The 15,272-nt window shown below is 49.2% G+C and overlaps 1 protein-coding gene and 1 long non-coding RNA gene across 8 annotated transcripts in view; one reads left to right on the forward strand and one right to left on the reverse strand.

Annotated features, from left to right (window-relative positions):
* The window catches only part of PNPLA1 (patatin like phospholipase domain containing 1), a 45,128-nt gene that overhangs the window by 8,011 nt on the left and 21,845 nt on the right, over positions 1 to 15,272 (reverse strand). For 6 of the 7 annotated variants that reach the window (XM_070515004.1, XM_070515001.1, XM_070515005.1 and 3 more), the window contains 5 exons: positions 14,541 to 14,773; positions 12,992 to 13,057; positions 11,559 to 11,768; positions 10,548 to 10,608; positions 2,370 to 2,939 (listed from right to left, as the gene is read on the reverse strand). In XM_070515004.1, the coding sequence (XP_070371105.1) occupies positions 2,370 to 2,939; positions 10,548 to 10,608; positions 11,559 to 11,768; positions 12,992 to 13,057; positions 14,541 to 14,773 (1,140 nt within the window). The remainder of the gene's footprint in view (positions 1 to 2,369; positions 2,940 to 10,547; positions 10,609 to 11,558; positions 11,769 to 12,991; positions 13,058 to 14,540; positions 14,774 to 15,272) is intronic. The other variant, XM_070515006.1, reaches the window with a different exon arrangement.
* On the forward strand, positions 7 to 8,504 carry LOC139045851 (uncharacterized). Its single transcript, XR_011505007.1, has 3 exons — positions 7 to 214; positions 7,231 to 7,349; positions 8,122 to 8,504. It is a non-coding gene; the product is annotated as an uncharacterized lncRNA (long non-coding RNA).

A 15,272-nucleotide genomic window follows, 5' to 3' on the forward strand; every position in this document is an offset into this window, starting at 1 on the left:
GTCCAAAGTAAAGATACAGGAGACATGAGTGAGATGGGGAAGGGGGTACTTCGCCATTTTGGAAATAACAATAGGAAGAAAGTGAGGGTGTTTAGGAGCAGTAAAGAACTCTCTCACTCCCAAACTCTCATATTTAGGACCAGAATCGTGTCGTCGGATTTGCCTGAGACCCAGGGCAGTGACAGCTGTGGAAGCACTGATGCTGACGCCTGAGGTAAGATTATCAACAATTCCTTCACAAAAAGTAGCCGTGTGAGGGCAAGTTTTCAGGAAAATCCCCCAGAGGGGCCTGAACCTCCCCTCACAGCTTTATGTCATGCTTTCTTCTTTTTCATTAGAATAGAAAATATTAATAGTTTTATGACCATTATTCTTAAGTAAGCTCTTTGCAGATTTCTGATGAGTTTGAGGATATATAATATATGAAGATGAACATGTGACTATGTAATACATGTAAATAAAAATAGTATAGAATCCAGTTAAATTCCTCTACCTGAAGGTCTTTCATTTGGGGCCTTGGTGCTCCCAAATCTATTTGCAGTTCCTTCGTTTATGGATTTTCCAAGGACTTTGTGCTACCGCCCCACCCCCCCAACTCCGTGGCCATCAGTGATTGATAACACCACCGCCTGAGGAGGCTCGCTCTGCCCATCCCTGTGATGGCCAAGGATGTCGCAACTGAGGCTCAGCTGGAGGCTGTAACAGAGTGTCTCAGCCTCGGTGCTCCTGTCATCAAGGGCCAGATAATTCTTTGTCGTGGGGGTCATGCACTGGAGGACAGTTAGCAGCATCCCGGGCCTGTACCCACTAGATGTCACCCACTAGGTGACAACCAAATGTGTCTCCACATATTGCCAAATGTCTCCTGGGGGTAAAATTGCCCCCAGTTGAGAACCACTGGGCTATTTGTACCTCTGTCCGCCCCCAGTCTGAGTGAAGAATGCCGACTCAGGGCCCAGGACTGCTCAGACACATGAAGACAGATACCTTCAGGCATGAGTGTGATAACAAAAAATAAACACATTCCATCTAACAGGAAATAAGAGAGCACGTAAAACACTTTGACCAGTTTTCTAATTCTTAATGTCCTGATATTTTTGTCTCATTGTGATTAAAAGAATCAAAGGAAACCTATTCCAGAGAAAAAACCACCCCTGACTTGGGGCAGATTCTCAAAGGACAGCTTGCTAATCTGTGCCGCTGTTTACCATAATAACTATGAAAATTTGGCTGATGGACCAGGAGGACCCTACAACCCAGCTTCAGTCCATCATTTGGGCTCCTGTCCCCTTGCCCCTACCCCGACCATCCATGGTGGCCGAACAGGTATCCTCTTTATCCTCAATGTAACCTGAGCTTTCCTTCTCTGCACCTGAGCTTCTAGAATAAATGAAACCCAAAATGTTCTTTCTGCTCCATCCAATCCCATCCCACAAACCACGATTGTCAAAATCCTGACCATTTCAACTTGCCTGTCACCTCCAAGATGCTTCTTTATTCCCCCACAGAGAAGAGATCTTATTCTCCATAAATACCCCCAACACTGTTTGCGTTAATTACGTAACACTTAATAATTCAGCGTGTATTTTTGAGGTTGGTATCCATGTCATTCCCTCTGCTGGAGGGGAGATTTCCTGAGAGTGAGGAATTGAGAATTGTTCATCTTTGCAACCCCTACAGCACCGCTTCTCAAACTACCCGCAGTGAAGAACCAGTTTTTAAGAATCTTATTTACAATCCGTAATGGACTAGTACTTTTGTGAAATACAGTACGAATGAATTAGTAGGAAAACGACCAAGCTCTTGGATGTCATGGTGACATCTTTTTGCTATAAACATTTCTAAATGCTTACTCTCAATTTCTATGCTCATTTCACTGTGAACTATTAACAAATAGTTCAGGGATGAGCATTGGTCCACAGACCACTCTCTGAGTAGCACTGCCCGGGCACGGTGACTTTCACCATAAAAATCTACTAGTACAGCAGTTCTCAAACGTTAACGGGCAAAAGAATCGCCTGGAGGGCTTGTCAAAAAGACAGACAGCTGAGTCCCACCCCAGAGTTTGTGATTTAGCAGGTCTGTGGTCGGGCCTGGGAATTCTCATTTCTAACGAGTTCTCAGGTGATGCTATTGCTGCTGGTCGAGGGCCACACTTTGAGAATCACAGGATGAAAGAAATGAACAAATGTCAAGTCCACAGCCCTCTAGTGGTGGTCTGTCCTCATAACAGGGAGAGCCGCTAAAGCTAACTGCTAACTTCTCCAGCGCGCCCCTCTAAAGCAACGGTTATCGGCCACCACGTTGTTACACACTTGCTGATGCACTCCAGACGTGAGAAAGCCATGAGAAGCCAGAAGGGTCCATACCTTGGGGCTGTTCTGGGCCCAGTTCCTCCACAGGTAGCTGTGCAGGTGATGCCGAAGGAGAACATGGGGGCAATGTTTGAGGCGCCCCCACCCCTGAAGGCCCCAGGGATGGCCTGGGTGACACAGATGACTGGGAGGGTGGGGATCTGGGTGGTGATCCCGACGGTTGTATCTGCTGCTGTGGTGATACGGGTGACGGCCCAGGTGTTGAGCTGGGTGGCGAGTGCACAGCTGGGAGGGATATAGGTGGCACGTCAGTTGGAGGACGTGATGGTGAAGAGGGAAGTGGCGATACAGGTGACTGCTCAAATGAAGAGACAGGTGGAGAATCAGGTGACTCAGGTGTCTGCACAGATGGGGACACAGGTGGACCGTGGTGACCCCTTCTCTCCTCTTTGGGAGCCCCTGGTGTGTGAAGTTGTACAGATTCTTCCAGACTGGCCTGCTCTGTTTGAAGGCTTGGTTGACTGTGTTCAGGGCACTCATTGCCCAGGGCGAGCTCTATCTGGCAGTAGACTTCAACCCGGGGGAAAATCACTCTCTTGGAGGGAGAATTAAGGTGAGCAGCATCTAGGAAAAACAACGGCACTGAGTCACGGGGGCATGACTAACCCCCGGCATCAGCACGGCGTTTGCAAAAGATGGTTTCCCCAATGATTTTCCTGAACAGGATTAGTGCTTTTCAATGGCCTTTCCTTACTTACTTGAATTTATATTGAGTATTTGACTGTGTATTAATTCATTTATTCAGTGGATATTTATTGAACTTCTGTATGTGCCTGGCATTACAGCAGGCACTGAGCAGGGAAAGGAGACAAAAACAGGTGAGATGGTTCCTGGCCTCCTGGTGCTTATAGTCTAGTGTGGGGGCAGGCATTGACCACCCAAATAACCTCAAGTTTTAGCCAAGACAAGTGCTAGACAAGAGGGGAACAGGGTGCTAAGACAGAGGGGAGCAGAGAGGAATTAATCGGGAGGCTTCCCTGACGGAGGGACATTTGGGCTGAGATCTGAAGGGCGAGTGGTCCAGGGGGTGGTCGTGGTGGGAAGAGGAGGAGCATCTCAGACAGACAGAACAGCGCACAAAGGCCACAGGTTTGAGGGAGCACGAGGAGGCTGAGGGCCTGAAAGTTCAGTGTGGGTGGAGCAGGGGAGGGGGCACTGTGGCGGGAGACGAACGAGGCTGAGGAGGCGGCAGGGGCCAGACCCCACAAGGGCTTAGAGGCCCTCGCACTGAGGACACTTGGTTTTCATGGCAACCATGAAGCATTCCAGGCAGGAAGGTGCTGACCTGCCTCTGGTTTTGGCAAGATAACTGTGGCTGCCATGTGAGGACTCAGTGAAAAGGGCACAGGTGACCCAGGGAAACCCCTCAGGGTGCTGTGGGAGATGTTTGGGGCTTGCACCTGGAAGGAGATAGAAAGAAGTAGAAGATTCTGTTTAGGAGGTAAAATAAATGAGAATTGGTGATGGATGGATTGGGGCATGAGGGAAGGTATGTGGCTCACACAATCAGACAGATGCTCAGATGCGTGTGCCATTTGCTGAGAATGTGACCATGGAGGGGATGGGTCTGGAGAGGGGTGGGGAGAGCGCAGGTTACAAGTTTGTTCTGGGACATGTTGAGTTTAGCGGCCTTCGAGATGTCCAAGGAGAGATGAAGGTGAGCAGTTGGATGTGTGGGTTTGGATCTCAGAGAAGAGATGAGGGTTAGAGATGTATATTTGGGAGCCCCACCTATGGGTGGGACTGAAGCCCTGATGCTGGCTGTGGCAGAGATTCCCTAGGAAGGAAAAGCAGAGTGAGAAGAAAGACGAGCCAAGATTGAGTCAGGAGACAGGGAGAGGAGAACCCAGGGAAGATTTTCTTAAATAGGCAAGACTGGGGTAGATTTAAAAGTTGCTAGTGAGGATCCAGTTGAGAAGTGGAGGTTGGATATATAAGAGAGAGAAGGAATCATAGATAATCGGAGAGTCCAGAGATGGAGAAGGGGTCTGAGCATGGGTGGAGGGGTGGCTTTGGGCCGGAAAAGAGGTGCTTCTTTCAATGTGCTGGGAAGGAGGGGGAACAGGGAGAAGGGAGTCTGCATATTTGGGAGCACAAAGTTGACAGAACACCTCTGTGATGGCTTTGGTCTTCTCCGTGAAGTAGGAGGCAAGGTCCTCTGCTGGGGATCAGGGGGGGTGGCAGATTTGAGGTGGTAATTGCAGGCGATGAGAGAATAGGTTGACAAGAGAAATAGAGAATGATTGCTTCCTGTGTAGAAATTCACAAGCTGATTCCAAAATTCGCATGGAAAGACAAAGGGCCCAGAATGGCCAAAACAGCTTTGAAAATGAAGAAAGTTGGAGTCTAAGACTACCCGGTTTCAAGATTTCTTATAAAGCTACAGAGATCAGGACGGGATGGTATTGATGTAAAGACAAACAAGTCTATCAATGGCACAAAATAGAATGTCCAGAAACAGACCCAGGACACACAGAGACAATTGATTTTAGTCAAAGGTACAGAGCCATTTCAATAGAGAAAGCACAGTCTTTTCAGCAAATGGTGCTGGAACAACTGGATGTCCATGTGAACAAGACAGTACTTTGATTTATGCTTCGTCCCCCGTCTAGTACAGTGCTGCTGAAGAGAGCACACTTTGCACCTTATCTAAAAATTAATTCAAAATGGATCATGGACATAAGTGAGAAACCAAAAAACTATAAAACTTTTAGAAGAAAACATAGGAGAAAAACTCTTTGTGGTCTTGAGTAAGGCAAAGATTTCCTAGATAAGACACCAAAAGCATGCTCCATAAAGGAAAAAAATGAATAATATGGATCCCATCAAAATTAAAGACTCTTTTTCAGAAGATGTTATTAAGGAGTTGAAAAGAGAAATCACAGACTAGGAGAAAACATTTGCAAATCATATTTCTGATAAAGCGCACTTATTTAGAATATATAAAAGCTCTTAAATAAGAAAATAAACGATTCCATTTTTAAAATGGGCAAAAGATCCAACCAAGAGAGCTCCCAGTGGCCAAAACTGGAACAATTTGAGTAACAAAATAAATAAAGTAGGACTGAATAATAACCTAAAGAATAAAATAAGTATCCATGAGTCCACACTGAATAAACAAATGATTGAATAAGTGAGTAAATGGAGGAGAAGAGACAAATCTCCGGGGCAGAAGAATTCCAACTAACTTATGTAGACACTCAGCCCTTAAGGAAGTGGAGCATAGCTCCCCACTCCTTAAGTGTGGGCTGTGCATAGTGACTTCCTGCCAAAAAGCATAGTACGGGAAGGGAGAGAAAGAGTAACTTTATGGTGGAGAACCTGACAAACACCCCCGCAGCCAGGTGATCAAGGTCAACAGCATCAGTAAACGTCATGTAATAGCAGGTACCTGTGATACGATGTGACGAGAATGGCACTTTGCCTCTGTGCTCTTCCTCCCTCGAACCAATAACCCTAGTATGGTCGTGAGGAAAACATCAGACCAACCCCAATGGAGGGACATCCTACAAAATATCTGGCCAGTACTCAGATCTGCCAAGGTCATTAAAAATGAGGAGAGTCTGAGAAACCATCACAGACAGAGGAGCCTAGGGAGACTCACGACTAAACCTGGGGTGGTGTCCTGGATGGGATCCCGGGTCAGAAAAAGACATTAGGTAAAAACTAAGGAAATGTGAATAAAGTACGGACTTCAGTTAATAATAATTTATCCATATTGGTTCATTAATTGTAAACAATATACCATACTGTGTACCAAATTGTATGTGTCCCACACTATAACATCTAACCAATGTGAGACATCATCATAGGGAAATTTGGATGTGGAGTATGTGGAAACTCTCTGTACTATTTTCATCTTTTTTCTGTAAATCTAAAACTGTTCTAAAAAATAAAGTTTATTAAAGGTCTAGGGAGAAATGGGCAAAAGAGTTGAACAGATATTTCACCAGAGAAGATATTTGGACAAATAATAAGCAAATAAAAAGATGCTCAACGTCATTAGTCATCACGGAAATGCGAATTAAAATCACAATGAGATACCACCACACACCTATTAAAATGGCTAAAATGAAAAAGACCGACCATGCCAAGTGTTGGTGAGAATTTGGGGAAACTGGAACTCTGATATACTGCTGGTGAGAATGTAACATGGTACAACCACTGTGAAAAACCATTTGGCAGTTTCTTAAAAAGTTGAACATACATTCTGGATATATGTCTTGGTCCATATATATCCAAAAGAATTGAAAATAGAATCTCGAAGAGATATTTGCATGGCCATATTCATTGCATCCGTGTTCACATTAGCCAAGAGGTGGAAGCAACCCAAATATCCATTGATGAACAAACGGATAAAGAAAATGTGGTATACACACGTAACGGAATATTATTCAGCCTTAAAAAGGAAGGAAATCCTGTCATATGCTACAACATGGATGAAACTTGAGGACATCATTAGTGAAATAAACCAGTCACAAAAAGACAAATACTGTAGGATTCTACTTATTTGAGGTGTCTAAAGTATTCAAACTCATAGAAATAGAAAGTAGAATGGTGGTTGTCAGGGACCAGGAGAGGGGGAAATGGGGAGCTGTCGGCCAATGGATGCAGAGTTCCAGTTTTGCAATGAAAAAGTTATGGAGATTGGCTGTGCAACAACGTGAATATACTTAACACTTCTGAACTGTATGCTTAAAAATGGCTAAGATGGTAAATTTTATATGTGTTTTTACCACAATTTTATATATATAAATATATATTTATATGATAAATGTATAAATATATAATTACCTATTTTTTACTTATATGTATAACATACATCTACCATATGATCTAATCATTCCACTCCTAGGTATACACCTGAGAGTAGTGAAGGCATGTGTCCACACAAAGACCACGCATGAGATGCATTCATGGCACCTGTATTCATAACAGGCTCAAAGTGGATACAACCCAAATCTCCATTAATAGGTGAGTGGATAAATGAACAGCGGTATATTCATATAATGGAATGTAAAAAGGAACGAACTATTTATCCCATGCAAGAACATGGATGAATCTCAGAATAATTATGTTGAGTGAAAGAATGCAGACCAAAAAAAGAGTTCATACTATAAGATTCTGTTTATCAAAAACTCTAGAAAATGTAATTTATCTATAACAGAAAGTAGATCAGGACCTGTGTGGGGATTGGTGTGGGGGGGGGGCGTGAGGGAGGGTGGGAGGAACCACCTTGATTGTGGTGCTGGTTTCACAGGAATGTGTGTGTGGTGTGTGGTGTGTGTGTGCCAGAAAACATTAAATTGTGAGAGGGAGGTGGGAGGGAGAGAAGGAAGAACGGCAGGAAGGCAGGAAGGCAGGGAAGGAGGGAGGGAGGGAGGTCTGGCCGGGCGTGCCTGGATGCTGGATGGATATTTTACACATGGCATCCTCTGAGCCCCAACCTCCCTCAGCGCCCACATCCACGCGTCCACGCGTCTATGTGGGGAATGTGGATGTTCGAGCACACCAGCAATCATGCCCTTCCCTTTGGCAGAAGGCTGCTGCCAGGAGAGGCCAAGGTGGAGAGGGAAGCTCGCCTGGCAGCAGAAGTAATTAGATGGATGTGAGGCGGGGGAGGAGAAAGAGGAGGCCAGGATGTTGAGGGTGACACCTGGCAGGTGTGGCTTCCTGCTGAGCTGACCCGCATCCAGAGAGCACTCGGGGCAGGAGGCTGGAGCCGACTCCTGTTTTCTATTCCCAGATGGCAGGCGGGGACCGGAGTGTGACTGCGGGCATCGAGTGCGATTTCTCAGGATGTGTCAGTACTTCCTGCTCACATCTGGTGCCGGTAGGAAAATCCAGCCCCACCAAACCCGATAGGATTTCGATGGTGGAGCTGAAACCTGCCCTGAGGAAGCCACACACACACTGGCAATTTGAAAGAGGAAGCAAAAATAGCCGGTCGCCAGCATGAGACATTTTCTTCCTTAGAAGTTGTGTGTATTCCTACTTGGAGGGGTTCCAGGGCCACGGGGAAGACCCACCATCCTTGGTATACTGCCCCAATTCTTTAGTGGATGCCCCAATTGCTACTATGAGAGTTTCATTCCTGGTTTCAGATAGCCATTCATACCTGTGAAAATGTCCCCACCAGCTGAGGGTGGAAGGGCTGGGGAGGGAGGGAGGGTGGAAGGGGGACTACTGAGAAATGGGGCAGACTAGAGATGCTTAGCAACTCACCTCGTCACTCTGCCCAGGGCTGCCCCCAAGGGGAAGAGAAAGGAAATGTTCTAGGGGAGGGGCAGGTGTGGAGGCGGCCAGGCTGTCACCTGAGCTGTGGAGGGGTCTCCTGGGGCAGGGAATTGGTGTCTGTTCCAAGATCCCAGTCCCAAATCAGGGGACCACCCACAACCCAAGTCCCCATTGTACACCATCACTGAGGACAGAGTGGAGGGGCTCCCCAGCTCGTGGTGGAAAGGAGCCCAGGCCCTAGCCAGCCCCTCCTATTCCCGAGGCTCTGCAGGTGAGGCCCCCTTCTCCACCAACACCCTACCCCTCAGGTGGTCCTCCTTTTGGATTCGTGGGGCTCAGTTTTCATAGCTGTCACCTGTGTTAGTGTGGAGGATGGGAGAGTTGTCAGAGGAGAGTCAGGGTTAGGAGGAGTCTGTCCTGCAGAGAGGGGAGAGGGGGGCCTGTCTCCGAGGTCAGAGTGGGCAGTGGGCTGCGTTGACCATGGCTAGGAATAAAACTCTGAGGGAGGTTCCAGGATCAGCCCCCTTGTACAGAGGAAACTGAGGCCCCAGGAGATTAATTACCTGCTCAAGATCACACAGCTGGTAGGTGTCAGGAACCAGGATCCAAACCCTTTTCACAGATTAGGATCCAAGACTCAGAGAGGGGGAGTTTCCTGAGCTCACACAGCCAGGGGGATGGGGATCCTAGCCCAGGGCTACTTGCCCCCAGAACCCACCTTCTCTCCGTCCTGCTCTCTTGCTCCCCACCCTGCTTGTTGAATGGACCCAAGAGAAAGCAAAGATTAGGACGAGGGGAGCTTGGGAAAACAGGAAGTTTTTTGTTGTTGTTGTTTTGTTTTGTTTTTTTGCTGAGGAAGATTAGCCCTGTGCTAACACCTGGCTGATGAGTGGTGTAGGTCCATGCCTGGGATCCAAACCCATGAACCTGGGCAGCTGAAGCAAAGCACACTGAACTCAACCATTACACCACTGGGCCAGCCCCAGGAGGCAATTTTAAAGAAAAAAAAGTAAACATATACTAGGAAAAAACCCTCAATTCAACCTTTTCATTTCACTGCTAAAATATTTTTTAAACTATGTACACAAAAATTTCCCCCCAGCATTGTTCATAATCGTGAACATTTGGAAACTCAAAGGAATGATCAAAGTTTTCTGTGCAACTGTGATGGAATATTATACAACTGCCAAAAAGATAGTTACAAAGACCAAATGGCAACATGGAAAAAAATTTACATATAACATTGGGGAAGCACACTTTGACCCAGGAATCCCTTTTCCTGGAAATATATTCCACGGAATTAATTCTAAATATGGTAAAGCTTTCTTCCCTTCTTTTTAACAAAGATATTTGCCATGGTCTTCAAGGAGTTAGAGCATGTCATACGTGTCATTGGAATCTTCCTCCCACCGGATAATGCCCAGAGGACAGACCGGTGTGGGGACCATGCTTTCTAGATCAACATAAGGCAAGGGCTCTTCCCTCTCGTTTGTTGATCAATATGTCACTCAAAGTCTTACACAAATATAAACTAATCACATCCAGTTCTACATTAACAATACAGTTTTATTGGAAAAAGAATAAAAATGGAAGAGAATGAAACGAGATGAAAACGCAATTCTCCAGGGAGATATGAGCTACGTATTTCCTAAATACAGTTTTTAAATCCAGAAATATATTTGTACAAAAGCCCTAGACACTGTCCTATCAGTTAACCTCAATGCCTTTCCACGGAGATCCTAACCTCTGGCCACAGTGGCTGGTCCTGGACAATGCAGGCTGCCAGGTCCCCACACCCATTTCCAGTTCTCCTGGATGAAGCGCATTTCCAGTCCACAAATTTGGGGGGAATGCTCCCTTGCTCAGCCCTCCTGCTTCCTGCCTTTGCCTCGCCCTCCAAACCTCCCCTTCCTCGGGGCCCCTCGTGGTACTTACTCAGCCGCCTCAGGTATAAAACGACATCTTCGTACCCTCGGTAGTAGTAATCATGCAGGATCTGCAAGGTGGGGACACCAGGGACAGAACTCAGGCTGCAGCAACAGAGAGAGCCACAGTCCCCTCACCCAGAGCAGCTGCTTTCATTGCTCTTGAGCTTTATTTGATGAGCTTTTCAAAATGTATCCATCCAGTGCCCATCGCTCACTATCTGCTAAGAAGCTGGGCGTAACTCCTGACCACATGTCTGTAGCGATGCTGCGTTAACATGTTAAACCTCTCACAGCTGATCATCAGCGTCCCCTGGACGGGAGAGGCTGGGATCTTTGTAGCAGAACCAGAGAAGGTGCATTTGGGCCATATGATGAGCAGAGTTTGGAGACTGGGTTCAAATCCCAGTGCTGCCACTTATTGGCTGTGTGGCTATGTGGCTGTAACCGCTCACAGCCTCAGTGTCTTCATCTGTAAAAAGGGAGTAATAACTATCTATCACAGAGGATGCTGGAGGATTACATGAGCTATCGGCCACAAAGCCTTTCTGTAAAGGACCACATAATAAATATTTGGGCTTTGCAGGCCACACACAATCCCTGTGACATCTTTTCTTTTTTTTTTTTTTTTTACAACCCTTTAAGAAGGGAAAGCCCATTCGTAGCTCACAGACTGTACGACACTAGCCCGGGCTGGATTGGGCCTGTGAACCACAGCTCGCTGACCCCCACCCTGCATGTCAGAGTGGGAGAGTTCCGCTAACATTCCTATTAGTGGTTCTGGCATCACCTCGTTTTACAGGGGAGAAAACCGAGGCTGGGAGCACTCTGGGGACTTGTTCAAGGTCACACAGTGGTTAGCGTCAAGGCCAGGACACGGGTCTAGGAGGAAGTTTAAGGGACCATTTGAGGGAGGAGACGTAGATGGAGCTGAGAGGGCCCCACTGGCTCCTCCGTCCCACCCCCAGCCCTGTAGCCCTCCCCCATTCCTCTTCCCCCTCCAGGACCTCCTGTCTCTCACCACCAGGTCCGGAGGGAACAGGGCGTGCGTCATCCTGGTGATGTTTTCCAGGGAGAACTGGAAGGAGCAATTGAACATGCGGAAGTCTTGGAAGATGGCGGGGCAGTCCCGGGGGCAGATGTCCTGCTGGCCGCTGAAGGTGGAGATGGTGATGGAGTCGGTCCAGAAGGAGCAGGGCTGCATGCCCGTGAAGCCCCCGTCGATGTACCGCTGTCGGGGGAGGCAGAGGGAGAAACGCTCTTCAGGGGTCAGAGGTCTTCTCCGCCACTCAGGGAGTCCACCAAGGAAATGGGTCCCTCGGGACAAACCTTGAGACCGAGGTCTGGGTGGGTGAGTGGTGCGTCCAAGGTCACTTGGAGAGTTCACAGTGGCCTTTGGACTCCCAGCCCAGTGCTCTGTCCCTGCACCGTCTCCCCTCAGCCTTCTTAGTAGGGCCAAGACTGGGGCTCCCAGGCCTCTGTGGGGAGGGGGCACTCACAGTCTGGATAAAGCAGGAGGGCATTCTCCCCATCACAGCTGCTCCTCCCACACTACCCCTCTAGAGCCACTCTACTGTTGCAGGCGGGCTGGGGAGCGGAGTGGGTCTGAGCAGGTTGTGAAATATCCCCTCCCCAGATGGCCACGGTCCACAGTGCCCCCCTCTGTTGAGGTCAGGCACCCCGGACACTCTCCAGAGTGCCCCTGACCATGGCCTCACCACTGGCCGAGCTTCCACCTCAGGTCCCTTCCCCTCTGGGGCCTCTATTTCCTCAACCATGAACGAAGGACAACAAATACCAAGGCTCCAGCTCTCTGGGGGCCTGAGTACAGCTGACGCACAACGGGCTCCATCTGCCAGCTGAATCCTAATCTCTGGATCTCATTATCTCTACATATAAAACGAGGAGGGGGCGTGGGGGAAACCTCCGGCTCAGAGTGTGGCCTGGGGACCAGCAGCACCGGCGTCAGCTGAAGCCGGTTGGTGGTGCAGACTCTCAGGCCTCGCCCCAGACCCACTGGATCAGAATTCACATTATTTCACAAGACTCCCCCGAGGGATTCCTGGGCACCTTAAAGTTTGGGAGGAGCTAGCCTAGATGACCTCAAAGGGTCCCATTTATCAAGGTTCTGGGTCCCAACGTCCCAGGGTCTGTAGTCTATGCTCTCTGTCAAGTCTGAGGAAATCTGGCAAGACTGCGGAGTCTCGATATTCCAGGCTCAGTAATGGGTTACTGGGTCCAGAGAGAAGCCCAACCCAGTTGGGGAAGTTCATCTCAAAGACCCAGAAATCCATCTGTTTGAAAATTCTGAGTAGAAAAACACAAGGAACTTTCCAACTCGTGGCTCTTCCACAGAATGCCAAGACCACCCCTCTGCTCTCCCAGATGCAGGTCACAGGGACCCCAGCCGCCTCTGGATCCCGGCTGGCTCCCCTCTCTCACGAGAGCACTCACCACACCACGGTAAGTTGGGGGGATGAGGCCACAGTACACAGGGACAAAGCAGCTGCAGTACAGGGCCTGTGGGAGGAGAAGAGAGCTGAGATGCCCGAGGCCCTGGGGCTGGGTGGGGACGGTCACTGGGCCACCACCAGCCTGGCCGTCCTTAAACCCATGGTGAGGTACTGCCCTGGGAAGTGGAGCCCCAAGTTCAAGTCCTGGCCTGGCCCTAGCTAGCTGGGTCGTTGGTGACTACTTGGTAACCACTTGGTCAGTCTGGGCCTGATGTTCCAGCTTTAAGGAGAGGTGGCCTCAATGATCTGCAGGGTCCCTTCTAGCACCAAATTTCCATGAATCCAATGGATTCAACAACCATTTATGTGTATGTGTCTGGGCCCAGGCCCTGGAATGAGAGGACGGTGAGATACCCACCCTTGGTTCTGCTCAAAGAGGGGGAATAGGCATGTACATGAGGTGACAGGTGCTGTGATGGAGGTGAGCATGGGCATTGTGGTCCCAAAGAAGGGGCACCCAACCCAGGGGGGTGCAGGGCAGGCGGTGATGAAGGAAACTTCCCTGGCAGGAGTGACTGGAGTCTTGTCAAGCAGGTGAAATGGAGTGGGAATAAGGGAAGGCACCCCAGGCAGAGGGCACAGCCTGTGCAAAGGCACAGAGGCCTGCTTTGTGTCTGGGTTGCTAGGGTTGGCCTGGGCAGGAGTGGGAGGTGGTGGGACAAGGATGGGGAAATAAGAGTCTCGAAGAGCTGGGTGCTGACAAACCCAAGGGACATGAGGTGGGTGGAGGAGGTATCCATGCCCACTGTCTACTCATCGTCACCCGAGGATCACAGCCAGGCCAGTGTGGGGATATGCGGATGGGGTAGTAGGAGCCCTGTATTTGGGGGATGGGAGGGGAGTGGAATATCAGATGGAGGGTCATGCAGCCTAACCCCTTTGTCCTGAAAGAAAATTGGGCATATCCACAGTGCTCTCCAGCAATAATAATTCATAACTAAAATTCACATTAAGGAGTTTCGTGCAGCGCACTGTCAGAGTACTCTTTCCTATGTGATAACCCATTTACTGATAATCCCATATTTTCAACAAGGGCCACTAGAAGAGGGAGACAGAAACGGGTGCTGTTCCCACCAACTGGGAGTAATTCAGGGGGGGACACACTGCAACCCAGGCTGGGAGGCGCTAAAGAAGACATGGGACCTCTGTTGGTCACACTCGGGCCTCTGAGAAACTGCAGGATCGGCACTGAGGGCAGGGCAGAGGCAAAAGGAGGGGCTGAGCCCCTGGGGACTCTGGGTGTTGAAGTCTCGGGGATGGTGACCAAGTCTGATTCATTGAGGGCTTCCCTGTGTCCGTCTCCTCTCACAGTGTGCCTCATGCAGACAGATGCCAGGAGGGTGAAGGGAGGGAAGTACCAGGGAAGCGGAAGATAGAAGGAAGGAAGTGAGGCAGACTGATGGACCAGTCCAGGAGCCTGTCAAGAGAAGCAGGACCAGCCCTCCAACTTCTTCCTCGGCCCCACTCCCTGGCCCCGCCTCCCTCCTTGCCTCGATGAGTTCTTCTTTAGACGTGAACTCTGAAACCACGACACTCTCCCCATCTGTGAGGCGGGTGAGGGTCACGTGGAGCTTCCCTGTGGTGGCCTTGTAGGAGTCCTCAGGCAGGACCTGGTACAGAAACTGCCTCATCATCGGCACCATCTTGCAGGATGGGGACAGGGGCCCCAGGAAGGATTTCTTCACCTCGGCCACACCTACATTGAGGACTCGGAGGTACTCGTCTGTGGAGGAAGCAGAGTGGAGCCAGTGGTGAGTGGCTCATGACCAACAGAGGTCCACGGCGATTTTGCCATCTCATCCTGCCTCCGACGAATGGGAAAACCCGGAATTCTGAAGCAGGACAGGTCTCTCTCAGGAATCAACCTGTCATTTCGCACATGAGGAAAGCAAGGCACGGAAGGATTAAGCCACTGGCTCCAGAGAGCCCACAGCGAGTCAGTGGTAGAACTAGACCAGGTGTCCCGACTCCTTTCGTATTGAGGGCAAAGGAGCACTTTCCTACCCCAAAATAGCTTTCCCCAACTTCCTGTCCCCGAGCCTGGAAGTCCACCGCCAGACTACATTATTGGGGGTCTAGAGGCTTTTTGCCCTGTGTGAGAGTCCTATTGAAGTGCCGGTACAGTTGAGGGCCCTCCCCAAGTGACACCCTGGGCCACTTGCTTGGTGCCCACTGAATCTGTGGGCAGGGAGGGGTGCTGGCCTTGAAGCAGGTGACTTACA

This window comes from Equus asinus, chromosome 8 (genome assembly GCF_041296235.1).
Source record: "Equus asinus isolate D_3611 breed Donkey chromosome 8, EquAss-T2T_v2, whole genome shotgun sequence".
Lineage (NCBI taxonomy): Eukaryota > Metazoa > Chordata > Mammalia > Perissodactyla > Equidae > Equus > Equus asinus.